This window comes from Nothoprocta perdicaria, unplaced genomic scaffold (assembly GCF_003342845.1).
Source record: "Nothoprocta perdicaria isolate Ctin4 unplaced genomic scaffold, notPer1 scaffold_296, whole genome shotgun sequence".
Taxonomy (NCBI): Eukaryota; Metazoa; Chordata; class Aves; order Tinamiformes; family Tinamidae; genus Nothoprocta; species Nothoprocta perdicaria.
In genome coordinates this window covers 664,177-691,334 of record NW_020455528.1, presented here as the reverse complement: position 1 = coordinate 691,334, position 27,158 = coordinate 664,177, and the positions used below count along the sequence as shown (strand labels likewise).

The 27,158-nt window shown below is 41.8% G+C and overlaps 1 protein-coding gene across 1 annotated transcript in view; it reads left to right on the top strand.

Annotated features, from left to right (window-relative positions):
* DCBLD1 (discoidin, CUB and LCCL domain containing 1) overlaps positions 1-23,024 on the top strand; it is a 28,284-nt gene extending 5,260 nt beyond the window's left edge. Inside the window, exons 2-14 of the mRNA XM_026041844.1 lie at positions 3,753-3,890; positions 4,468-4,519; positions 5,288-5,360; positions 6,955-7,088; positions 11,305-11,345; positions 12,573-12,788; positions 13,524-13,651; positions 15,111-15,258; positions 15,346-15,462; positions 16,900-16,990; positions 18,047-18,096; positions 19,679-19,798; positions 22,199-23,024. Coding sequence (XP_025897629.1) covers positions 3,753-3,890; positions 4,468-4,519; positions 5,288-5,360; positions 6,955-7,088; positions 11,305-11,345; positions 12,573-12,788; positions 13,524-13,651; positions 15,111-15,258; positions 15,346-15,462; positions 16,900-16,990; positions 18,047-18,096; positions 19,679-19,798; positions 22,199-22,719 — 1,829 coding nt within the window. The 3' untranslated portion in view covers positions 22,720-23,024. The remainder of the gene's footprint in view (positions 1-3,752; positions 3,891-4,467; positions 4,520-5,287; positions 5,361-6,954; positions 7,089-11,304; positions 11,346-12,572; positions 12,789-13,523; positions 13,652-15,110; positions 15,259-15,345; positions 15,463-16,899; positions 16,991-18,046; positions 18,097-19,678; positions 19,799-22,198) is intronic.
* Positions 23,025-27,158: the final 4,134 nt, after the last annotated feature.

Genomic DNA, 27,158 nt, shown 5'->3' with positions numbered 1-27,158 from the left:
GTCTCCAGATGAGCCAACCAAAGGATATCCATGAGACAATTTACAGAGTGCTGTTTTTACAGGATGTTATTACTGTTTGGAGACAATGATTCCCCCCAAAAAAGAAAGTACTTTGTTTAAACCACCTAAACCGTGTTAACAGATCAGGAGTTCTAGAAGAAAGGCATTAAATATTTATTTATAGTAAATATTAAATGGTATACATTTGAAACTCCTAAGCCCCTAAAAACTTTTCCTGTAGAATTAAAAATAATATATATATGTACTCAGTAGTAAAAAGATGCAACCATAGTTGTGTCAGATCTTTAATGAGACATTGCAAGAAGAGAAGGCATCTGGATGTAGTAATGCTGAAATATGGAAAACACCTACTCAGTCACAGGACAGATAACACATCTCTCTGAAGAAAAATCTTTTCTTTGTTCTTAGTAAACAACTCAAATGACTCTGCCTACTTATTCTAGCAGACATTCAAGAGCCACTTGAACAGGGAGAAACCAACATTCGTGACTTGTTTCTCAACTGAATATGCAAAACAACCCACCTTGCAACAAACACCAGAAAATGAAAAACTGATAACGTGATCTGGCATTTTCCAAAAGGCATCATAAAAACCTTTGGCTTGGTATCAAGTTTAGAAATTAGACATTTATCCTGAGTCACATCCAAGGCCTGCGGTGAAAGTTTTAACAAGGTCCTGTAAACCAGCATCTCATTTCTACAGCAGACACAAATCAAGACTTTTCTTCATCATCTCTTCTCTTTGCGGTGGTTGTGCAGTGTTCATATGGACAGCCTGGGGTGGACGACTAACCCGAGGCAGAGTGCACATAGGGGACAAGGAGTACTTACAAGCCTTAAAAATAGATGATAAAATAGTATTTTTGATATGCATCCTTGTCACTTCAATTTCAGGTGGAAAATACTGAGTTAGTAAATGCGTGGTTTTCAAATGAAGACCAAGGGCTACAGAGGCTGATGGATTTTAACCTCCTAATGTCTATAGCATCCCATATTACTGGACAAGTCAATGGAGAGGAAATCTACTGAGCATTGCACTGTGTATAGAAAGCACATCTAATACAAACACCCACAACCTGAAAAGTTTGGAGTCTCTGAGCCTCCTTTATGTGGCTTTACACCACTAAACTCAATGGAGACGTACCTTATGGAAGTGCATAGGAAAGAGGTTAGAAATAATTTGCGGTGAGAAATAATCACAATATTTTTCTAAGGAAAATTAGAAAGGTCAAAATAAATCAAAATCAATGTCTTATCCTGATTGAATTTTATTTTGTAAGTATTGCCAATTATCATCCTGAGGGATTTCTTGGATGTTTGTCAATGTAAAGTAAATTACTTGTGGGGAAAACAAGAATCAAGAGTTAAAAAGGCCACTCTGTAGAAGCCAGGCAGAATGGAGAAAGGTGCTGCTGAACATAAAATTACTGGGTAAACCAAATTGGAAAAGTGCTTAATTGATGTTTCTATACACAATGAACATGAGAGAGAGAAGGATAAAATCTTTCTCTGAAAACAGATTACACATGATTACATGCAGTAAAGAACCCCTAAACTAAAACAGTATCTAATCAGCTTCTCTAAACATCAATTGAGGTGTGAGATAATGCTTTTTTTTCAGTGCTACGTATCAGCGTTAATTTCTGTATGTGTAGCACAGAATTGAACTGTACCAAACCCCAGCACAGTCTTAATGATCTGGCTACTGATCTATTGCCTGAATTCAGAGGAACTGAGGCCAGATAATTTGCAAGGATGCACCAGCTTGCAAAAAAAAGGGACAAGAGAATATTCAGTTGTAGTAAGAAATACATATTTTTTTCCCCAAATCCAAGCAAAAAAATAATAAACCTTTTGGAAAATGTTCATTCTGTAGTCCTACATATCTTTTAGATAGTTAGTCTTGGACCCACTTGTTCTGAGATTCTTAAAGCCCATTTATCCATTGGAGTCTCCCAAGGCATTCCAGAACTGAGATTGTCATGAAGACGGTCATAGGATTTATAACCATTATAGGCCTTGTTGCTTAACAGTACAAAGCTAGTCTTTAGGCACTGTGTGCTGATTTCTTAAGCTAGCTCTTTCTGGATATTTGGCTTGCGTTTGTATTATATACCACCCTCTGTCTATACAACTCTCTACGTCTAGACAACTTTGTTTTATTATTTTTGCTTGTGACATATGTGATTTGTTTGTATAATTAAGTGGAACACATGTAGACTTGCTACGAGAGGTGTGTGGTTGAGTGACTCAGCAGACTAAGTCATACCCAAGCAGTAGATAGGTCCCTGGGAATTGTTACAAGGGAGAGAGCTTGTTTGTGAGAAGATGCTTACACGTATAGGTGTGTATGAACCTACACACGTAGAATCTGTCTTGGAGGGAAGAAAAGAACTAAAGCTTTCTCAGATATTTCATTTGAAGTGAATGTAATGTCTTCTTGTCATTTCCCCCTTTTCCCCTCACTCCTCTCAAAGGAAAAAAAAAAAGAAAATCTAAGTTAGCACTTTACTTCTCCCACTGCAACTTGACACAAAAGACCTTCTCAAATAAATCACTCTTGCAGTTGCCTGGTATGACACAGTGTCAGATGCTGTCTTTTTGATAAGTTCATTTCCTAAGCGACTTGTTTAACCCTTTTTATAGACATTATTTTCTGTGACTAAGTGGTGAGTCATTGGCAACACGTGAGTACTCTGGAGAAATGTCAGAATTGTCACTTTGTTTCTGGGCCTGCCTGACTTTGCCTTTTAATTTATAAGCCAAAACTCAGTTTATCTTTGGTCTCTCAATAACTGAGTACTGCTGGGTCTGACTGTGTTACTCCCTATAGGCTGCTCTTATAGTTGTTGTGAGGCTGCTGAAGTATTTGGGAAAGACCAACCCAAGAGGATAAAAATGTTGGAAGAGACACTTGAAAGGGAGCCTATCAGAAAGCACCTATTAAATGCAAATCAGGACTTATCCAAAGTCCCAGAGATTTTTCCTGGCTCAAGAAAGCGGTGTCCCAAGTAGTATTGCAAGATACTGGCAGTTGGAAGTCATAAAACTTACCTAGCTGCTTACCTCCCACTGCTGTCTCTCTCCTTCCCTATTCTCTCACCTTCTCCTTCCCCTGGCCTGTTTTCCATTTCAAATTCTAAATGAAACTTAAGTTACATATTTCAATAACATAAAGATATTTCTAGATGGAAAATAAATGAACAGATTTTCTGAGTACCTGGTAAGTGGTACTGGGTTGCTGTAAAACTTGACTCATGACATCCATGCCCTTTAAAACCAGGTATGTGGTTTGTGATCTTAATCTTTTCCAAATAGCTGTTACACTAAAGCTGCAGGATCTGTAAGCATCTGGAGAGTTTTATCTAGTGGACCCTATGTAGGTCCCTTGGATTGCCTTTAAATGGTCTATTCTTTTCTCCAATGAGTTACTGGTGTTTTTAAGAATGTTATACTTCAAAGGCTGAAGCGTATTAATCATTCTCTTAAGGCTTAAGTGGTGAGAGATGTTAATGCTAGAATTTTTACCATGCAGAGAAAACTGGATTCTTGCCAGGGTAACTTTGGAGATTGTGCCCATAAAGACTGAAGCCAAAATCCTTTTGTCAACATTTGGAATCATCCTGAAAGAGAAGAATGAGCATGTTATGAAATTCACTTTTTTATCATAAAAATGTTTCCGCCTTGCTATGTCGTCTAAGCTTCTGAAATGATCTTTCTTCTGTCCATAGGGCCATACTGTGGCAATGTAATGCCTGTTCCCAAAGAGATCATTTTGGATAGTAACGAAGCAACTATTCACTTTGAGAGTGGATCCCACGTGTCAGGACGAGGCTTTCTGTTGTCGTATGCCAGTAGTGACCATCCAGGTAAAGTCAAATCCTAAAGCACTGCTTCTAGTGGATGCACAGTATAGTCCTCCCCATTTCACATCTTCTCCACATACAAGCTTTAGCCCACCATCTGGTCAAAAGTATTTCCAAAAATTAGCATAAACCATAATGTTTTTAACAGCATGTATGCAAGAAGCATTTGTAACCTTAAACAGATATGAAGGCTGCTAAAATCTTACCTAGACAATTTGCAGTACTGGGCAAAAGAAATAGAAAATGAACACATTCTTCTGGAGGCACCACTGTGCCCTGTACTCCGGCATTTACTATTCAATGATGGGACTGTAAAGATTAGTTTAATTTCTACTGCTGATGTTCTGGGGTCTGTGCAACCTTGTTGAAGGTGACAGAAACTCCACTCTGTGTAAAACACATGATGAGTAGAAGAGGGAGATGAAAAGAATGAGGGAAACCATATATGTTGCTTTCTAGCTAATAAAATTGTGTAACTATTATACAGAGAGATCTTTAAATGTATTTTCACCTTTAGACAAATATTCTTCTGTTTTTCTGTGTACTGCAATTGGGATTTATATTTGCAAACTTTTCACAGATCTCATCACATGTTTGGAAAGAGGAAATCATCACACAAAGGCTGAGTACAGGTAAAGGGATTTAGCCTTCTCTGTACTGACAGATACTTTTCTGTTTCTGTCATCCGGTCTACTGATAGTTGTGAAGTATCACACAAAAAATGCAGAATCCTACTTTTTTGGAATAGTGACTGCTTTTGAGCCACAGTGCTGTAATAATCCAAGGCCTGGTTGTGAGAGGCAGTAACGTGGAATAGAAGTCTGTGGTCCAGAAAAAACATGAGGGAATCAAATTACAGAGCACTCAGCAATCCTGATTTGGGCACACTTATACATAGTATATGTAAAACGAGTTTGCACTTTGAAGTTCAAAGTAGCCTCAAGTTCCATTGCATCTCTTGAGAGCAGAAGAGATCCTGCATGATCACACCCTAGCTGATAACAGATTATCTCGGGGCAAGCTATAATTTCTTAAGGCCTTGAACTTTATGATAGTATTTGAAATGGTAATAAATTGTACTCTTCTGGTTGTTGTCTGGATGTGGATGTAGGCGTCTTATCTGGGCTATGTTGGAAGCTTTTGTAGTAGCATCTCTGGAACAAGAGAATTAAAGAAAAATGCATTTGCAAACTGCTGTCCTGGCTCTGTGTGTGTGCTGCTATGTGCAGTCCATGGAGGAACTCAAGGGCACATTTACCTTCTAGAATCACTTGCAGATGATCAGTCAGAATTTACTGTTAAAATATTTATTAGTTTGTGAGCACTGCATGTGTATGAGTATGTCTCTATATATCATCATTACACTTCGTATTTTAAAAAAGCCTTTTCTCTAACTACAGCAGATATTGTCCTGCTGGCTGCAGAGACGTAGCGGGTGACATTTCTGGGAATATAATAGAAGGATACAGAGATGTAAGTACACAAATTAGGGCAGAAATGCATAAACGCAGAAGATTTATAAAGATTTATATAGTACAAATTAAAGTTTCAAATTCTGCTGCTTGGCTTTTGCTAGTATTTCTTCCCAGCTGCATTAGATACAATTATTATTATCAGCATATTAGCATGTCATCAGTATATAGACATACTGAGACATTTTTAAACAGAATAATCAACTTTCTGTGAACCAATTCTATTGACTGTCAAATATGCCTGCTGACCGCTGGTTTCTAGCTTTTTGGCTGCATAGAGTTTTTCCCCCTCAAAGCAGTGTTTGTTAATACACTAAACATTTCTGTCTCTTCAGCTTGTACTTGTTTGGATGTGGGGCACTTCTCTTCAGTAGTTTCTTGTAGGAAAAATAACAAATTTCTATAACATATGGCTTTTCATTAAAATTTTGCCTACAGTATTACAGGAACCTACTCTGAGATTAAGTGAATATTATACACTTCCTAATCACCTCCTGCTCACAAATGCCAAGCCATTGAACTGTTTTTTTTTTCTTTTTCCCTTTTTTATTGATTATTTCTTCTTGAAAGTGTAGAAGTTTCTTGAGTAGTTACATTTTTCCTTGGTAATATCAAGTATTGCTCTGCCCTTGCTCTGCTTCTCACTCTAGCCTCTCCTCCCTTCGTTCCTGTGACACTTTTACATCTCCCACGGTGGAGCAAGTTTAGTCATACCAGTGAAGTAAAATCCCACCTTATCTCCAATAAAGCAGTTGTTGAGTTTCCAGAAACTTGGCGTCTAACCTGTTCGTGTCTAACCTGTTCATCCAGTTATTCCAGCATGCCACTGCAGTCTGGGAAATGGCAGAGCCAATAAACAAAGAAATGCCACATTAGATGGTAATTAGCAGGAGCTATTCCTGCCTTTCTGGGTCATTAAGGGAAGGGGGGAAAAAAAAGAAAAAAAAAAAAAGGCAGCGCATGGCATGACCTGTGCAGATCTTATCTACCCTTCTGCCCTCAGGAATTTTTGCAAGAAATTTCCCTTCCACTGCTGACAGGAAGGCAGTGAAGCCTTCCCGGTGAAGCAGCTTTTAGGGTGCCCAAGTAGCCCCTGCTGCCTTCATGTCCTTTCCTCCACTCCATCCCCCCATTTTTTTTGTCTTTATCAGTATTACCCTACCTGAGATACTAGCAAAGGGACTGAGGACTATAGTTAAAACTCAGGGGCAGCCACCAGACTGTCAAATTTCCTAACATCTCCCATGCCTCAACTCCTAAGTCAGCAGGCAGGAATAGATAGTCTGGATATCTGGCTTCAGGCAGGACCACAAGAAATTTTTCATTTTCTCTTTGCAAAGGCGAGTGGTTGCCCTGCCTCTGACTCTGTTTTCCTAAGGAGGGCAACTGTATTCACTAGGTTCAGACTCTATGGCACCTTCTGAGGAGCAGATTATTTGCTTTTCTCATTTTAAAAACTTGGCTTTCTGGAAAGGGATCTAACTTTCTGCAATGAGCAGAATTTTATGAGCTGTAAAACACGTGTAATAGCGGCTCGGGAGGGAAGGCGTTGGGAAAGGCTTGCAGGACTTTTTCCTGAGGGCTCTGCCTTTCAGACCTCGCTGCTGTGCAAGTCGGCCATCCACGCGGGCGTCGTGGCGGACGAGCTGGGCGGCCAGATCAGCGTGAGCCAGCACAAGGGCATCAGCCGCTACGAGGGCGTCGTGGCCAACGGAGTGTCCTCGCAGGAGTGAGTATCCCGTCCCGCCGTGCGGAGCGCACGCCTACCCCCGTACCCACGGATGCAGCACGGGATAGCACGCGCCCAGGAAAAGATGGGGGGAGAAGAGGTTGAAAAGGAGAAAGAGGCAGGAAAAGGCAAGGGAAGATGTCCGCATCCAAAAGAAAAAGGGTGTGTGTCTTGGGGGATCTAGTCTTTGTTTTTCTAGCTTTATTAGAATAGCATTGGAGGTGGATATTGGAAATGTTCCACCATTTTAAGCATAAAGCTGCATCTTTATTTTTATTTTCCTTGAAAAACATATTTGCCAATCACTTTGTTAGCAGGTACGTGAAAGTACGATGTTCTGCGACGAATATCTTTAATAGTTGCACTAATAAATCATCCTCAATTCAAGTTTTTTTTTTTAAATAGGCTGAATGAATAAATAAATAGCATTGTTGAGCCATAGGGGATTTAATGGATAACTTCTTAAACACGATGTTCTTGACATGTTCAGACTTTTTTTTCTTTGAGAATATTTATAGCAAGGGTGTTATATTTACCACTTATCTGCTGCCTTTTAATTGTACTGTTGCTGAAGTAGAAATAAATCCTCTAATCTCTATCCAGCACAGTAAGCCCTTCCAGCAACTGCCTCTCTCATTCCTATTGGTTCCTAACTTTTAATTTTCTAATGACATCTGGATTTTGCATGGGGCACTTTTCTTTAGGAAGGGAAATTTCCTCAGCCTTATAGCCTGCTATAGGGCTACGGGAATATGCCTTTTTTATTTTTATCTTTTCCATTTTCCCTGTTTTCTCCAGGTCTTCCGTACAATTTTACATTTTCATTCATGTCAAATCCAGAAATGAGCACTTAATCAAATGCTTAAAGTCCTGTTCCCAGTGTGGCAGACCATATTCACCCTGTGAGCCCATGGCCAAACGTAGCATTCGCCCAGTCTGTCAATGTGCTTAAACTTCAGCATGGATCAAGATGATTGGTACAATGTCACAGGAGTACGCAGAGCAGGGTAGCAAGCAGACCACCAGCAGAAGGCCTGTAAAGCCTAAATATTTCTGTATTTTTCTTAAATATGTTGCTTGGCAGCTGATTGTCTAAGAAAAATAGTGTAATCTTGGGGCAAAACAGAGCGGAGAGCTCAGCTCAGGCCCTAAGCCCTACTATAAAACAAACAATATTTCCATCACACATGCCAGCTTTGTGAAACTCTTAAGCAATTAAATATTTTTGTGCCTTCAACAAAGATATTATAGAACCATTTAGATATATTTGCATGTTCGTGCTCCTTGATGATCCCAGGAGTAATTCGGATAGTAGCATATAAAATGGCATAATGAAAGACAGCTGGGATTTCCATTTGTATTTTTTTATCATACAAGAGCTAGTGAGCACCGAATGAAGTGTAAAAGACAGCAAATGTACACTTGCTGAGGGAAAATAGCTTGCATAATTAACCCATGAACTTAACAGCCAAGTGCCCTTTTAATGTTGCTGTTCACAAAATGTCTTATACATTTTATATGAGCAATAAAAGTGCCCGCAGAGATGAAAACCCGCCGCTATTGCATCAAGTGGCAAAGCTCCCGTTTGCTTTAATGGGGCCGGAGCTGAAATGTGTGCTTGGAGCCACGAAGGCTTCGATTTGGGGCATTTAATGCCAGGTCCCTCAGAGAGGCGCAGAGCTTCCCTGTCCTCAGGACGCATATACACAGCAGTAAATTCCTTTGGAACTGCCTGTGCTCTGAAGGAAACGCTGGCACTTGGACAGCAGTGTTTTAAGAGCTCCTAATGCTCCTTTAAATGCAAGCTTACTCAAGTTCCTAAAATCTCATTTATAGTAGATTTCAGCATTAAAGATTTATATTCTTTAGTGACTTGAGCTGCAACTGACCTCATCAAAAGCTGCTGCCACGTGCCTTGAGCTGTTAAGTATCTGTGTTCCAGCGTAGCAGTTGGGTTGTGAATCGCTCGCTCACCAGCTCTTGTGACCTGACCTTGGCCTCCCCAACTTCGTTTTTCAGTGCGCTTGTTACGCTCTCTTATCTGGGTGATTTTGCGTTTGCATGATCCATGCGAAGACCTGAGCCCACAAATGGTACGATGAAGATCAAGTGGCCAGATTTATTGGGCACTTCTGACATGCATGTGCAAATACACAAGAGCTTAGCTTTGCAATCCGAGCTGGTCTGTGAGCGTCTGTGATTTCCCATGTGCAGAGGCACCTTCATCTGAGAGGGAAGCAACTGCATGCGCTCATGAATTGTGTCATTTGCAGTTTGGGTTTGAATTGCTTCCTTTGTATAAATACTTCCTTGAGACTGACACTCAAAGGAGGATTTTACATTAACATATATTCATTATGTGAAGTGGCATTTTTCTTGTAGTGATACCTGCACGGGTATTGGGTGCAGCCCCATCACCAGTACTGTTTGCTAGGCAAAATTGTGAAGGTTGTCAGGAAAGTGAGGAGCACAGCTTGATACCATCCCTTAAAGGACAAAGTGAAATTTATGTGACAAATGCCTCTTGTCACATTATGAAATTGATGGATTATCACTTACTGAATTAGTTTGTCCTTTTCAGTGACTTGCAGAATTACATCAGAAATATTTCAGTATGACTCCATCTCTCTGTAGATCTTTAAAAATGTGAACTTCATCCCTTTCTTTGCTACAATTAGAGACCTGTAGTCCAAAAGGGATTTCAGTGACTTTTTTAATTACGAAGGGATATCTCATATAAATACATATTCTGGGAGGGCTGTGATTTCTGTGTTGGATAGGTTTTACTGATCACCATGTTCTTGCTTTTTCTATTCTCATGTAATGGATTGCTCTGTATTCAACAAGGAAGCAAAAATCATTTTTGCTGCAATTTACAATTGGTTTGAAGCAAGCCGAGCACATCTGATAGCCCAGGAGGATTGCCTGGGGGGCAGATGTGGGAGGGAAGGGTTGAGTTTCTTATTCTAGCTACTATTCCACCCACATCTCCAAATAAATCAGGTCCCTCCTTCATCTCTCAAGGGCTTCATTTGCCCGTAATCATCAGCTTTCCCTCACTGACGGAAAGAAGCTGTGTATTGGATTGACCTTGACGTGGGACCGCTTCCTATTCCCCGTTTGCTATATTCTTAAAGTGCAAAATCGTGTGAAGTGCTCTTACACAGACTGAGCCTTGAGGGAGATGTTTGTGGTTGACAGGGAAGAGCGGTTGGGAGGGGAGGCCTCGCGATGCGCACGTGCACGAGTTCCCTTATTGGCTCAGGCACAGCAGCCAGGATTTTTCAAAGGAGATGACCCATGTATATAACTAACTGGGAGACATCTAGAAGGCCAGATTTTCAGGAAATTTGAACTAAACTTAGCTTAAAACAGAGGCTTTGATTTAGTTGGACAACCAACCACTGCAATCACTTTTGGAAAAAAAGCGAAGCAAGGGCATCTGATTAGGGAGCCAGAAAGAAAAGTGGTTCCATGGGGAGGCCACGGAAAGCACAGCTTTCCCTTGCGGTGCGTATTTTACATCGTTAGGAATTACCTCGGATTGTGTGGAGCGGAGAAACAGCTTTGCTCCATGAGTAAAATAAAACAACCTGTGGTTTCCATTCAACCCGACTGTGGTAGCGTTTAGCCAAAGAAAGACTGGCCAGAGCTAATGTGGTCTCACTCAGTCAAGTATAACCATTGTGCTGCTCCAGGCTAAGTTATTTTGGACTTGATGTGGTTTACACCTGTAGGCATTCACTGATTTTGGAGAAGCCACTCTAATTTACGCTAACGTGAAGGAGAATGAGCCCGGGTGTTGTGGTTACACCGGAGGGGCTCCGATTCCTCCCTGCTGACCATTCCTGGGCTTCCCAAAGGCTCTTGCGTTGCTGGCTTGAGGAGCAGGGGACAAGTGCTTCCCAGCAAAGTGCCCCACAGAGGGCACATTTCAGGGGAGAAAAACAAAGCAACATCCCCTAACGCTCTGGTGACACGCGGGGTCGCTTGGGAGCAAAACCAGTATGTTCAAAACCCTTAAAATTAGTTCTGTCACAGTGAGAGAAGCTAAACAGGGCTCCTGCTGCGGTATGTAATCAAAGAGCAAAGTAGAAGGTTACCTGGCCAGAGATACTCTGTGAGATAATAAGTGATTCTTTATTTCAGTGAATATATTTTATCACTCCTATGACCTGTTCCTGAAAGGCTGAATTATCTTTTTCTTTTCTTACAGAGGTTCGCTGTCCGATAAACGTTTTGTATTTACCTCAAATGGTAAGAATAGTGGCCTCGTTTCTCACTATTCAAATTGTGCCTTTTTTACTTAAGTATTTTCTGCAAAAGTTTTGAGAAGTTACCAGAAGAATGTCAGGCTGTGTATAATATGGTTATTTTAGGATAGCAATTTTTAAAAATTGGCAAGTTGAATAAAAAGTTGGAGAGATGTGAAGTGAGCTAGAAAAAAAAACAGTATAAGATTCAGTCATATGCACATAGACCAGAAACAGAAATACTATTCTGATCTTACATTTCTGGTGCTAGTATGTGAAAAAAGGCAATCTGATAATCCCACTTTTTATGTAGTTTAGCAGAAAATGAAAGTACTTTCTCTTCAGATATTTATAAATTCCATCTCCATTATATAACAAGAGAACTAAAACATACTAAAATATGTTTACATTAGACTTATGCAGAACTAGTTTTTATTTATGGCTTTCTGAGATGCAATAGTATCTTTAATCTGTCAAACTGTTAATTTCCGTACAAACATAGCAAAGAAGGGGAAAAGTTCATTCATTTGAGGTATACTTCGGTCATCTTAGATAAAATCATTTACTATTTCAGTGAAAAATGTAAAACATGCATAGGGCTTTGAAATTGCCAGGGAATTATTTTTAACTTCATTGAAGCTCTATCACGCTGGCTGTTTTCTCTGAAGAACCTTAATGTTTTGTGGGTTCTTTGCAGGAGGTTGTACTGCTTATCTGCAGCTATTATCTTCATGATATCACCTCTTGGCAGCAGTACCAAGGAGCTGCTCTAATGAGCAGCTTTCCTAGAATTAATTACAGGTGAAAACCATAAAGCTGAGTCTGCCTTCATCTTCAAAATGTTTTGTATCGCAAAACTATCTAATGCTAATCTCTAAACATAAATATTATGTTTCAGACAGAAAAAAAAAGAGAGCAAGAAGTCTTCACATGCATGAAATTATATTGTAGAGATTGAGAAACAATATGGGAAATGTAATCAGGAGGTGCTGGGCATGTAAGAGCTAAACTGATGAAAGAGAAGGGACCATGACCCTCTGGTACTGGATTATCCACTACAGATTCCCGGGTAAATGCTACATCTGAGGGATAGTGTCAGGATAGCACTAGATTAAGTAACATCTGACTTTGCAGTTCTGGGTGGGCTGTAAGGGATACTGGCCTAAAGTAAAAATATGCTATGAAAACACAAAATAATTCTTGTTGTATCTGTCTGTGCTGGGACTCCTAGGCTGCAATAAATCTCTCAGTTTGGAAGAGGGATTCCTCTCCAAGAGTCAAATTACTGCGTCTTCCTATTGGGAGGAGACCAATGAATTTGGGCAACAATTTCTGTGGTCCCCTGACAAGGCTTGGCTTCAAGTCCCAGGACTGGCCTGGGCTTCCAACCACAGCAGCAACCGAGAATGGTTAGAGATAGACTTGGGAGAGAAGAAGAGAATAACAGGTAAATCATTGTCTGGTTAATAGATTGTTTTTTTCAGCTGGAGAAAGAAACTAAATGCACCTGAAAAATCTAATAAGATACTAACACAACCTATATTTTATTAAATGTAATTAAACATTCTGTGTGGAGGAATTGTATTTTCCTGTTTAAGAAATCACAGTTATTTAGAAGACTGGTTTTCCTACTAGGATACAGAATTGTACTCAACTGTCATGCATGCAGATCATGTTAATTATCTGTAAACCTACTCATAAAACAATACTTGCACGGTGGCCAGTAGAGCGTGGTTATATCATAAACAATTGTTTAAGATCTACTCATGATGCCTTTCTGAAATCAATGCAAAATAATAAAGTCGTAGTCTTTGAAATAATGGCCCAGGTGAAAGAGATCTCTGTTGCCAATTAGCTGTAAAAATATAAATTACAGTTGCTGCTATAGAGGTTGAAAAACTGCTGATATGAACCATAATATCCAAAAGTAATTACTATTTTGAGGGTTATTAATAAGGGTTTTGTTAAAAATTCCTGAAGTTGAAATCTGCAATTTAAAACTGATTTCCCTTCTTCCCTCTGCTGCTTGACTCACTCCTGACTTTCAGACATAGTTTCAAAGTAAATTAAGACCTTGAAGGCAAAGCTCTCTGGACTGTTTTCTCTGTGTATTGCATTGGAAAATGTTCCTTTAAGAAACAGAGCTAAGAAATCTTTTTTGTGTGTTTGTTTTTGTTGCAAGGAATTAGGACCACTGGTTCTGGATCTATGTTGAATTTTGACTTTTATGTAAAGACATTTATAATGAACTACAGAAATAACAACTCGAAATGGAGACCTTACAAAGGAATTCTAAGCAACGAAGAAAAGGTAAGAGAAGGAGGCGTGGGAAAACACAGAAAAATGCTTATGCTGCCTTGACGCTGAAGGACAGACTTTTACTGTCAAGAAAGACGAGGAGTTTTAGACTTGTCCAGACTTGAATTGTCCTCATTGATTTACTTTAGCTCTGAAGTAGAGAGTGAGCTTGTTGAAACCAGGAGGTTATGTGGGGCTTTCTGAAGTTTCAGCTACAGGTACATAGGGAGATGTGTTTTATTATGTGTAAGTATCATTTTAAAAATAAAAGCCCCAGAGCTGTGTAACTAAAGCTGCACAAAGGCCATGTGGACGCGTGCTGGGCTCCACGCTGCTCTGAGCAGGAAGGCTCCAGAGCACCGCGGGGCGGTGTATACGGCGTCAGCAAAGCTGCATTTCTGACCATATGGCAGAAAAAGGCCCAGCCCCGGTGAAAGTGCCCCGTCGCGGGGAGAGCTGCGCCTATGGAAAGGGCCTTTGTTCGCAGCGTGTTGTGTTAATCGGGATTAGGCCCCGCTCTGCCCCGGGCTGGCCAAATTCGTCACACAAAAGTGTGTAGGCACAGGCTAAGTCTGTCAGGAATCAGTGTGTGAACTTGAATGCACAAGGTCAGACAGTAACATTTTTTTCTGTGAAAATCTCATGGTTTTCTTAAAACAACCTCAAAGTTCATTCCAAAAGCTCAAAGCCTGGTTTCACACATTGTTTTAGTGCGACCCAGGAAACTCAGTTTGTATCCAGCTCTTCAGCCTGGGCTACTCATATTAAAAACTTGCTAGGCCTGCAGAGAGAAATTTCCTACTGAATTTGGCTGAATTATGAAAAACTGTCATTGAAAATCTGCTGTTTGCCAGTGTTTCACAATGACTTGTTATTTATAAAGACTCTTAGGAAGTTGTAATATCTGATCTTGGCTCTAACAGGCACGTAGCAGAGCCTGTCCCATCAGCGACCTACACAGCTTTGCATTTGATCTATCTGTACTGTGCTGGACTGACCCTGGGAAATACTGTACAGGCACAGACTATACATGGCTAATAGTCACTCATTCGATCTTGATACAGAAAAGGGACAATTTTACTAAAATGTCTAGAAATATTTTACTTTCAATAAACGTTAAGATTGGGTTATTTTTCTTCTTATATTTTTATCCTCAATTGCCTAAGTAAGGACACTGCAGTGCTATTAAATCAAAAATGATGCATTATGCCAGGATACACTAGGAATTTACACAGAATTGAACCAGAGTGATGATGTTCTTCTCTATCTGAGCAATTGTCAAAATGTGATCATCTGTCACTAATAAGATTATTTCTTTTCAGAGTTCTTAGTTCTAAAATCTGTGGTTGCGTCCCAGATTATCAATAAATTAACATTAGGGCAATGGCGATGTTTAAATGTGGATGTCAGAAGTATTTTTGACCAACGCACTTTTAAAACAGAGCCATCATGTGCTTGCATCCTGCTGTAGGTTTTCCAGGGCAACTCCAACGCCGGTGATATTGTACGTAATAATTTCATCCCTCCGATAGTGGCCCGTTATGTGCGAGTTATTCCCCAAACCTGGAACCAAAGAATCGCCCTGAAGCTGGAGCTGCTGGGCTGTCGAGTCACGCAAGGTATGGGGTAAGCACCACTTCCCAGGCAGGGCACCCGGCCGGGGCTGTGCGACCGCGGTGCAGCTGATCCCCTATTCCCGTTTGCAGGCAATAGTTCGTTTACACATTCCATGTGGCAAAAACCAAGCCAGAGCACAGAGACCTCCCTTGGGAAAGAAGACAAAACAGTCACAGAACCCATCCCATCAGAAGAAAGTAACTTGGGTAAGGCTACGGAGCGGGACTTCTTTAGCACACACCACAACTTCATCCCTGACTTAACTTTCTCAGAAATCCAAACTTTTATTTTCCCTTCAGAGAGTTTAAAAGGTCATCTACAAAGAGAAGCGGGAGGAACAAAGGTTCTTCTGGTTCTGTCATTGAATACTTCTTGAATTGAATACTTCTATTTTTTCTTGATATGAGAAATATCAGGCATTGGTTTCCCTGTCATATTGATTTATTTGCTGTGCTTGGTAGGCTCAGGGAAGCACACTGGGAATTCTACCAGCATTTTGTTGGAGGGGCCCTTATCTTCATACTTTTTTTTCCAATGTATTTTCTAATTTTTGAGTCAGAGGTCTCACAAAAACATCACTCCCCCCGTGACCATGACTCCTTCCCACAGTAGGACCCCTGCCCTAAGCAAGATACAGCCGAGTTACAACTGTGTAATCAAACATGTCCAAGGGGGCTCCCGGGCAACTTCTTATACATCTTAATCCTTTGAGTGCCTTAATTTGCAGTCTTTGTCTTTTAACGCTGTAAAGGTGATTTCTTAGATCTTAAAAAGCAAGCAAATTCAATTTCTTCATGCTGACTACCTGATGGATCCACAGCCAGATAGGAACTACCAACCCTACTACACCCAGCACAGGGCAGGCACTGATATTTGTAGCATTATCACTGTGAACAAACAAGCTGTGAGGAGCAATCGTGGCAAGAAAAGAAAAGGTCTCCTGAAATATCATCGCTCTTGCCTAGCTCAGTTTCTCTGAGCAAAGGTATGAGTAAGCGGTATCAGGGTTCCCTGAAAAGGACATGCTTTGAGACTTTAAGTGCTAAATTTAAGTTTCCTTTGGACATGTGTATTCCCTTATTGTATGCCCTATAAGTGCCACTTGCAGAAGTGGTGATAGGCACATGGCTGGCACAAAAGCCACTTTGCTGTTTCATTTCACATCCCTGCTCTAACCCTAGATTTTAACATGGACACGACATATTTTACCCTTGTACCATTCATGGAAATTGCTGAACTCTTTCTTTTGACTGAATTGTTTCAACCAGGGCAGCATGAGCCAGGTACTCAGCATGTAAAATCACAGCCTTGTTTGGCAGTTTTATAAGTGATGGCAAATAGAGCTGTTATTTGTGAAAGTTACCTAGTGTGTAATAAGAAAGAACTGCTCTTTGGAAGGATTGAATATAAGTATTTAGTCAAGTTTGAGAAAATATATTTAACTCCTTGGAGCAGGTATATGTGTGACATTAAAGAATGGTCGAGGAAGAGTCTAGCACTTTTATAGTTTAATGTTTTCATGCAAAATTATCAGCCTTTTGCCGTACTCTCTATCGCAAACGTTATCCAGCTTCAAAGTAATTTGCCTTTTTAACTTTCATCCTCTCTCTCTTTTTCTTTTTCTTTTTTTTTTCTCCATGCAGGCTTAAAGCTTACAGCTATAATTGTCCCCGTCTTCATAGCGCTGTGTCTGTTCCTGTTCTCTGGAATTGGTATCTATGCAGTTCTACGAAAGTAAGACACTGTCTCTTGTCATAGGACGTGTTCATGGCTACGTAGCTGCCGCTTTCAGCTACTGCCCCCTTTCCAGAGCCACTCCACTGAGAGGCTGTTCTTGTTTGAAAGTCTTCCTTTTAAACAGAACTCATGTTGTGTCTTTGTAAATTGTATTTCAAACATCCCTCAGTGAGACAAAAACAAAGGTGAGGTAGGACAGAACTGCATACCCTGATTTGCAGAGTCCCGCGTAACTGGTTATTCTCTTTAGCCTACTTGGACCCACAAATACCAGGGGATAATGCAAACTAAGATGGAATAGTTTCCATACCAAAGCGAAGTAAGAAATTCAGCTGGGGTAAGATCTGAGCTATCTGAATAATTTTTTTCCGCTTCCCTCCTGTTGTTTCTACCTCCTGGTCTCTTTAAGTTAGAGCCCTCCACTTGGGAGGGCTGAAATCAGAGCTGTTCTACAAGGAGTGCAACACATACTTCATAAGTACCCACAAACTTCACACGCTACAGCAGATTTCTAAGCCACTTCCTTATAAGAGATAAAAAATAAACATTAAAGAAATCTTACTAGCTTTGGTTCTTGCGAGATGTCCATTCATATGAACTTGCCTCTGAGTGGCGACCAGGGAAATGTTTCTGTCAGCAGATAGGGATTTGGAAGTATAAACAAATCTCTTGTGATGTTACTTTATCATTAACAGTACCCAAATCCACCCTGGATTTCCAGAGAAATCTATAAACCAGTGAAAGAATTCAGAGTAGCAGACCCCAGAGCAACATGTAAGGACATGCACACATCAAACCGTGGGTGCCAGCTCGAGCAGAAGAACCAGCAACACCAGCACTCAGAACCTGTCTGTAGATGGGGGGAAAAAGCTGAATGTCAGAATGCTGTCTTGCATGTCTTACTCTGTAAAAACTGCTCTCCTCCACAAAAGAAAAGTGAACAACTGTCCTCACCCTCTAGACATGTCGATTCTCTCTGTTGAGGCTAAGGAACGAGGATGAAATGCAATGCTGTGGGTGCAGAAGTTTATAAATGTTTTCCTGTGCTTACAGGCGAGAGACCAAAGGACTTTCTTATGGATTATCCAATGCTCAGAAATCAGGTTAGTGGAGGATCATGAGTTTTATCCTGTCCTGTCTGTGGGGCCGGTGGGAAGGGCTTGATGCATTAAGCATGAAATGCTTATGAAACAGCATCCAGGTTTCTTCGTTTGAATTGACTATTTCATACAAGGGTAGAGGCAAATGATAGCCCCACGTGTGTCATTTTAGTACAGTGCCCAGAAAAACAATATAATTTGGTTTCTATGACAAAAAGGCAATTAACAAAAGATCTATTATACAAAGTGCATAAATTAGCATATAAGAGTGCTCCCAGGTGCCCTCCCTTCCCTTCCCTCCTCCAAAATAACTATTTTTTTTGCAGAAAACTGCTGCTTTCCTTTTTTCTTCCTCCAAGCACATGGGATTTTCTCCAATAGAAGAATGGCTAATAATTTTATTATGACTTTAATATTTCCTTCTTACCGCCTGCCTTGATTGAGACTCTACTTACAAAACCTAACAATACTGAATTGTACATCACATGTAAAATCTGCATAGAGTTTTGGCTTGAGAATTTGGCTTCAGAAGAGCGCTGCAAAGTCCCGGTGAAGCAACGTGCTTTGGGTGGCTCAATCAAGCTTTCTGGGGTGGCGCCTCCTGTCAGCTTGGACGCTGAGGTTTAGCTTCTTTTCTTCACCTGACAGCTCCGTGGGGGAATGCCCTTCTGAATCTCAGTGTTTCATAAAGTGGAAGAGAAGAAATGAAGCCATTCACTTCTCTCCTGCTGACAAATTTCTCGCAGCAGCTCATTTCCAAAATTTCATCTCTCAGCACATGTTGACGTCAGCAAAAGATGCTCTGTTACCCATTTCAGCTCACCCTCATTAGAAAATTAATTTGTACTTAAGATATTATTTGTTAAAATGATTCCTGAAGGTCACATCATATAATCCTTTCTCACTTGCTAATGAGGACAAATCCCATGAAATTGGAGATAGCCTCTTATCCAGTCAGTTCCTTTGCCGTGCATATGCTTCTTAAATGAAGCTCCTAAAAGCTGTGAACCAGGCTTGGGACTTAAAAAGCTGGAAGTTGAACCTACCTCTCTACAGACTTCCTGTCACAGGCCCCAGACATGTAATTTTCACAGTGGAATTTCTCTTTTCTGCCCCACAAGGATGCTGTGAGAACAAATTAATTGGTAAGTGCAGGTGCCCAGATAGCAGGGAAATGGAAGCTATATTAGTCCACTGAAAAAAAAGAAATGCTCTAGACACTTGAAGCACTATTTTTGCCACATAAGTGACAGCAAAATATTTAGCTTATACAGAGCTGATACCTTAACAAAATATGTTAATATCAGTGCTGGCACCCACAAAGTTTGAAACCTTTTTGCCAAGAAACCAAAGCAAAAAAAAAAAGTAGTTTTCACTTAGAAGAGCCTAATTGATGGTTCATTTATTTCTCTTCCACTTTCTAAGTTTATGGGGTTTCGTTTGGGGTTCATTTTTTGTTGTTTTTGCTGTTGAACAAGCTGCTTTAGTTTTTTTAAAAAAGTTACTTTAATATATTGGTTGCAATGTATAAAAATTACCTTTCTGACAAGCCCTGAAGTTTTCTATTTTTATTTCTTTGTTACAGGTTGTTGGAAACAAATCAAGCAGCCTTTCACCAGACATCAGTCAACTGAATTTACCATTAGCTATAGCAATGAAAAGGAGACTCCGCAGAAGCTAGATCTGGTCATGAGTGACATGGCAGGTAACAATTTCTGTCCTCTGATGCATTTATTTTACCCTGTGTGCTGAGTAGATGCCAAGAAGAGGGACAGGCCATAGCTCTCATGACAGCTGAGGTTCAGGAGCGGATTTGCCCATTTTTATCCTAGATATTTAATGAAGTTGACAAATATATTAAAAACCACACACACACACATGCGACAAGTCCTTCGATTTTTATTGGACTTTTGTTTTGGAATTTCTTTGCGGGGAGATATCAAGCCAGATATTCCCTGCTTCACAATAGTAAGTTCACTGACTAATTTTGAGATTTCTATTTAAAGCCAAATGCCTCTTGAAGTAGAACAAAATGTAAGGGCCCTAGCTGCTGAGCAAACGGACAAGGTGATTTTGTGGAGGGATTTTACAGACAGCCAGAGGCTGCGCTGAGATATCTGTGCAGCTCTCGGTGCCTTCTCTGTTTCAGAGCGTAGGCCTCCCGAAGTGAAGTAGGCGCAGGAGAAAGAGAGAAGAAAGCAAACAAACAAGATGTGTTTCCCTCTTGTGCTACCTTGCCTCCAGGTCATTGTTTAGACAGAGCAAATCCCTGTATCCCTGCTATCTGCATCCTGGAGGAATCCTTTTTTAATTCAGCCTCTTAGCACCTCTTACCCCTGCCCAGTTTCTCTGTCTGGAAAGGCTAGTGAGACCAGCCATTTTATGGGATCAGTGAGCAGTGATCTCCCAGAAGGATAAATCTACTGTTTCCAGCCTCCAGGCCTTAGAATTCCTTAGAATTTCTCCTACTGTGTTTGGCAGAGAAATACAGCTTAAAAAAAAATGTTAATGTAATTCCATGTGGTGCTTCTCTGGATATCTCTCAAAGATGGTAAAAGATGGCTTCATTGCTTTAAAGAGACATTCTGCATAAAAAAATCTATAAAGCAGTTTTATTTCATGAAGGAAAGGGAGTGAATGGAAGTTCTTCATAAATCAGGGTTATCTGGCTATCCTGACCATGCCCAGGATGTCTCTGCTTTCTCCATCTTCTCCTTCTGCACTGTGAGAATTCTTAACTCTGAGGCTGCCTTGGCAGCTCCTTGAGATTCAGTATCTCACCTACAGTCCACCTTAAAAATAAGAAACACAAAATAAAAAATGACCGAAGCCCAGAAATTTGCAGCAAAGGCTGTTTAATAATTAGATTGCAGATGACATGCCACTTGCATACTTTAGTAGGTTTCCTTCTGCATTAAATTCTTCCCTTTCAAATTCCCTGCTCATTACTGCTTCCCAAGGACAGCCCAGAACAAGTCGAGACGCTTCGTTCTAAGCTACTAAGAATTGTTCAGAACGGCAGCAGTGATGCAGGAGAAAACCGCATTACTTATTTACTGAAATATCATAACACCCTTCACCCTACACCCTAAAGTTTGGGAAGGAGCCAGGAACTGCCAAAGAGATTCACAGGACATATGGGATTGAATTCAACGCTCATGTCAGATGAACCATGATGCCAGAACAGAAACTGAGTTAGCTTCTTAACGCCTGCATCAAAACATGATACCTTAGCAGTGTCATTTACTATAGCTGCTCAGGCCAGCATTTATATAAACAAGAAGTTTTCACTAGCGTTAATGCAAAAAAGTTAAAACTTTGGATGTTCTCATACTGATTTATCTGGTATCTTTTGAGAACCCTTTTAGATCAGACTTCTCCTTACATGGTGGCCTGGCATGCTCCTTAACTAGAGGTGGAAACAGGCGCTGCTTGAGCTCTGTTCCCTTCACGCTGCTTCTTGCTCCTACCTGGTTGTTTGTCTCTCCCTGTCATCCGCGTCCTCCTTGCCTGAGGTAACTGCCCACTGCCTCCTGCAGCGCTGTTCCCACCTCGTCTCCTACGGCCTGCTCCTCCTCACACGCACACGCTTCAGCTCTGAGCCGACTTAACACATTTCACACTTCCCTTGACTCTCTTGGCTGCCATTCCATCTAACTTTATCCTTCCTGTCACTCAAGGACTGTGCGATCCCTTTGAAATAACAAGCCCTACCAAGTGCCGGCTTTAAGGATCCTCCAGGCATTTTAATTATTTCAGAAGTGGAACTTCTCGGTGGTGGAACTTCATGTAAAATCTTTTGCTCGATTCATTGCTAATATTTTGCTGATTTTCCCGGTTTTAGCGCATGAGGATACTCCATAAATGACATAAATTTATTTGGGTGGGTAGGTGGGGAAAGGAAGGAAGAGAAGGGATGGCAGATTGCAGCTTCCCTGTAGAGCAGCTTCTGCCAAGTTCTGTAACTTCAGCCTGCTTGCTGAGGATTGCAGTCGGGACAACGTTTCCTCACATACCCGCTAACAGAATAGAGTAACGGAGCCATTTTTCAGCTAGATGAAGTAGTCTGTGTATGCGCTATTGATCAGCCCGTGCGTCCTTTCAGAGTACCAGCAGCCTCTCATGATCGGAACCGGCACGGTGACACGGAAAGGATCCACCTTCAGGCCCATGGACACCGACGACGAGGGCAGAAGGGGCAGCTCGGAGTTCGAGAGCCACTATCACTGCCCGCAAAGAGCGGCCCGACACGAATACGCGCTGCCCCTGGCGAGCGCGGAGCCCGAGTACGCCACCCCCATCATTGAGCGGCACGTGGCACGGGAGAAGGCCCTCGTCCCCGCGGAGAACGGCTACAACGTGCCCGTGACCGCGGCCCACAAGCACTCGCTGTCGGCGGGCGGCTTCCCCGGCGCCTGCCAGGCCGAGGCCAGGAACGGGGACTACCAGACGCCTCACAGTGTAATGAACTATGACAAGCCGAAAGCGAACGGGATCCTGACCTCCGTGAGCTATAGCACGGACTACCAGAAGCCTCAAGCGAATTCCCTAGGAAGTGAGGGTTACTCGACACCTAGAGACTGCCTAAAACCTATAAGCCAGACAGCAATGACAGCTCTCCTGTGATCTGCTGAGCACGAGGGACTTGGTGCACAGAAATGCTACTGTACAGCTTCCGAAAGGAAAACAGAGTTTTCAAGGAGCCTACTGTGGAAGGCAGAAGGCAAACAAACCCTGTGTACATAATATTGCAGTCTTGCTGGGTTCTGACATCTGAAGAAAGCATATGCTGTTTATCACTGTTTATAGCAAGAGAGATGTTATCGCTGAAGACTGTATATCTTATTTTCCGTAACTGATCTCAGTGCTCTGTTTGCAATGTGTGCAATTTGTACATAGTTTTTATTTAAGGAGAATTTTTTTAAGTTTCCTTTTCACCTGTGGAATTGAAAGGAGAAAATAACAGCTACTGCAGAAAGGCCTGTTTAAAAAAACAAACACAAACAAACAAAACAGGTTTCCTCCTCTGACTTTATTTTGCCTGCTGTTGCACTGGCAGCTGTAAATTGTGTATTTTTTGGTTGTGGTGGTTCATTTCCTTTCCTCTGATAACTGAAGACAGAGCATCGCTATAGTTCTTCTTGGGAGAGTAGAAGACTTAAAACTACTTGAAGCATAAAGTGCACAAGAAAAGGCAGCTGAGCATTTAAATGCAGAGTTCGAATCCACCTTTCCAGCTGCCATTACTGCTTTTCAGTAGTAATTTTTACATGCTTGAATTTAATCTGGCTTACAAGCTAAGCCTGTCTAATTTGCTGTTTATGTTAAAGACAGGTAAAAGGCTGAAACCTGTTTTGGGTTGGAAGCCATGGTGATTACTTTGCAGACACATCTGCAATCAACAACACCTGTTTTATCTGTTTCTTCAAGAAATGTGTGTGAAACCAAAATGTGAATTTATAGGTGAGAATTAAATTCTGTTTGAGCCCCAGATGATGCTATTGCTGCTAGACTATAAGGAAGTTGCTCCTTGACACACAGCAGTATCTGTTCTCAGCTCTGCATTGCTCCACTTTGTGTTTTTCTGTCCCACAAATTTGGTGTATTGTTTCTACTTGAAATATTTAGACCAAGTAAAGCACAATGTGTATAAGCTCTACTACAGCATTTAAATTTGCAAAAGAGCGGATCAGCAGGGCCATTTTCAAAGCGTTTTCCTTTTGCAGGGAATATGATCCTTATTTCTTTCTGTGGACAAACTTGAAGAAGCGCAGGGATAGGTGCAACATGTTGCACCGTCCTTGGCTCCTCTTTCAGCAGGGGCGTCACTGAAGCTGAGCAGCTTCCCACAGTGACTGGGACTGTCCCTTGGAGCCTCACATTGTGTGCAGAAGTGTTTCCTAAAATACCAGGAAGCGATACACTTCGGGGGATGAAGAATGGTGCTATATTTAAGGCACAAGACTGGGAAACCAGACGGTAAAATCTGATCTGTGTGAAAGTCGCTTACTGGCTCAAGAGCCTCCATTTCTGAGTGGGTAAACTGGGATAACTGGCAAAGGATGTGACAAAAATTCTTTCTGTGTAAGGTGTTTTCAGAGCTGTGGCTGGAAGTGCTGTGAGAGGAATAGCTATAGTGATCCTATTTTCAAATACTGCTCATTTAACCATACCTGATCTTAAGAGAAGCTCGTAGTGGGTTCTTTGCATATTGCTTGTTTTGTGGCCTCAGTGGTGCAGCGCTCTCCTGCTCACGCACAGTGCATGTGATCCTGTGCAGAGACAAAAGAGTCAAGGTACCCTTGTAGCCTTCCTGTGTTTGCTGTCGACACGGTTTCTGTGAAATGTATGAGACACCTCAGGTTCCGAAGCGAAGCAGCAGCAGCAGCCTGGTTGTTAGAGCGAGGCGGGCAGCGTTGTTTACCTTCTGTTGTTTACATGTCTGTGTAAATAAAGATCACTGGTATTTGTAAATCAGGCACACAGGCCCTGTGCTTAACCTGGTAACTTCAGTCATCGCCTCACACCTCCTCTCGTCATGGCTCCCCAGGCCAAGTGCTGCGGTCCTTTACCCTCCTGCTACGACTGGCTAGAAAAAGATCCTCTCTGTGCCCCCTTTAGCCTGATTTTTTCACCCATAACCTCTTGAGAAGCACCTGGGAACAAAGTTCTGTGGCTGGTGGGCAGCTGGATGTGAATAACTGAGGCCCGGATGAGGCTGTCCTCCTGATGAGGCTGCCACTGATACTGGCACTAACCCTCCACCCCCAGAGCTAATGAGCTGGCCCTGCCGCTTTGCAGAGCTCTGCAATCATCAGGGCTGCTCCCTTGCTAAGGAGGCACCAACCCATGGCAGCAGTGCAGCAGGACAGGGCTATCAGGCAGCAGACAACATGCCTTGTATTATTATCATCCTTTGGCACGCTTCAGCCCCGGGCTTTCTGTGTCCGGAGTGTGATGCTTTCCAAGCGTTCCAGGGCTGGTGGAAACTCGTGCTTCTTTTCTGCCTTTCAAATCCACCTCAACACTGCTGTTTTAGCCCAGTAAAAAGTTGGGTTTCAACTTGCACCTTGCCTTCCATCCTCATCCCCTCAAAAGAACCCTGCAAATCTGCAAAGAGAGCCTTAAAATAAGCCCCCTTGAATCTGCCCTCGCCTTGTGCTACATGACTTGGTGCTGACAGGGACGGATGCAACACAAGAGCCCTATAAGCAGCCACAACCATGGTGCTTCACCATTCAAGTCTGAGGGACCAGAAAAACTTGAAGCTTCTCGCCCTCAGCACTGGAAATAACACTAATGCAGATATTGAGAGCAGATCACTTTTACTGAGAAAGCGGACATCCTATGTGTATTGTCTGTCCTCTCTGTCCTGAAGGTGTGGGGAGATAAAAAGAAAAAAAATGTTGCAGATGATAAGATAAAAAAATGCATGGAAAAGAAGACTTCCTCCAGCCTCCCTCAATCTTCTTATCCTCATGTTCCTCCTTAGAATGGCTTCACGCACAGAAATCAAAATTCTAGCATATCCATTTTCACTGACCTGTCCTCACAGACAAAACCCAACTCCAGGTTGGTTCATCAGCAGCCACCTTATCAAATGTTTGTGCTTTTAATAATTTTTTTCTTTAGCATCACTGGCTAGGACCAGAAAGGAGGCTTAACACATCCCATTTTGAAGCACATACATACACATCTGTAGTGTGTACCTCGCATGCAAACTTGCATTTGCTCCAGATCTCCCTTCAAGGCCTCTAGAGACCATAATCTTAGAAACTTCAACCCTCTTGTTAGCAGAGACTTTGCAACAGCATTTCAGCAGCAAACCTCTTTTCTTAGCAGGCACACCCAGGAGACTGGAACAGTAAACTCAAAGCAGAGTTAATTAAAAGGTTAAATATTAACTGATCACAGCCCTGAGGACCTACCTGTTCCAGCTGCAGGACATGGCAGGTTTCTTTAGCTTTTCTAGGAACAGGGTCACACGCTGCAACTGCACATTATAGTCTGTAACTAAGAAAACTGAAGAATGCTCTTGAGAAAAGAAAAAGATGTTGCCCCCTAACTACAACTGAAATAGAGAGGAAAAAAAAAATTCCAGGTGATGCTTTATATTAAAAAAGAAAAAAAGTTCCTCAAACAACTGCAGCAAAAAATACAAACCCATGCACACTGCAAGATAGCCTAGTCCAGGCTGAAAAGAGCATGCAAAGAGGTGGTGGGGAAACCTCCAAGTCAGCTCTCTTGTGACATCCCCAGTAACACCCAGTTTTGGATCTGAACAATACAGGTGGGAATTTCTGCCCTAATGTGGCATGAGGACTCATCTACTGAGTACTTGTAAAGAGCCCCAAAAGCACAGCAAGGAAATGCTACTGCCATAACAAGTTACACTGTTTACATTAAGTTCCACTAACGCCCTACCCTTAAAACAGCAGTGCTGCATTTTAGCAGCACTTACAAAAAGGCACATAAAGTCACCACTGAGGTAATTATAAAGAACTATGAGAAATACATTTATTTGTCTGTGTCCCGGCCTGTGCCGAAGATAAGGCAAGCAGTGATTTTTCTCCAGGGAGTTCAGATTTAGTTCAGGAGAGCAAGTGACAAAAGCAATTAGCGATGAATAGCTGCTTTATGACCCATACGAAATGAGTCAGTGGTCTCAAAGCAGCCCTGCAGAGGCAGGGAAAGGCACCCCATCAGTATTCTGTTCACTCTGCCTCCAAAATCAGGTTAGATTCGCTCAGCAAATGTGTGTCTCAGGGTTCCTTAGCCTGCAATCAGCCCAGGCTCTAGGAATGACAAGGTCATGCCGCAGATTTTATGCGCATAATAACAATAACAGAATAACAATAACAGCCCCGGCGCTCCTGCCCCTTTCTTGCCAGTGTCCGTGCTGGTGTAGCCCGTCCTGACCTCCGGCCTCCTCCGCGGCACGGGGCAAACAAAGGCAGCACAACCTGCTCCTTTGGGAGAACCCTGCTGGTGTTTTTGGCTGCTGTGAGGATCTACAAAACAAACAAGTGTTAACAGAGAAGTAACATGAATGTATACAAATTATT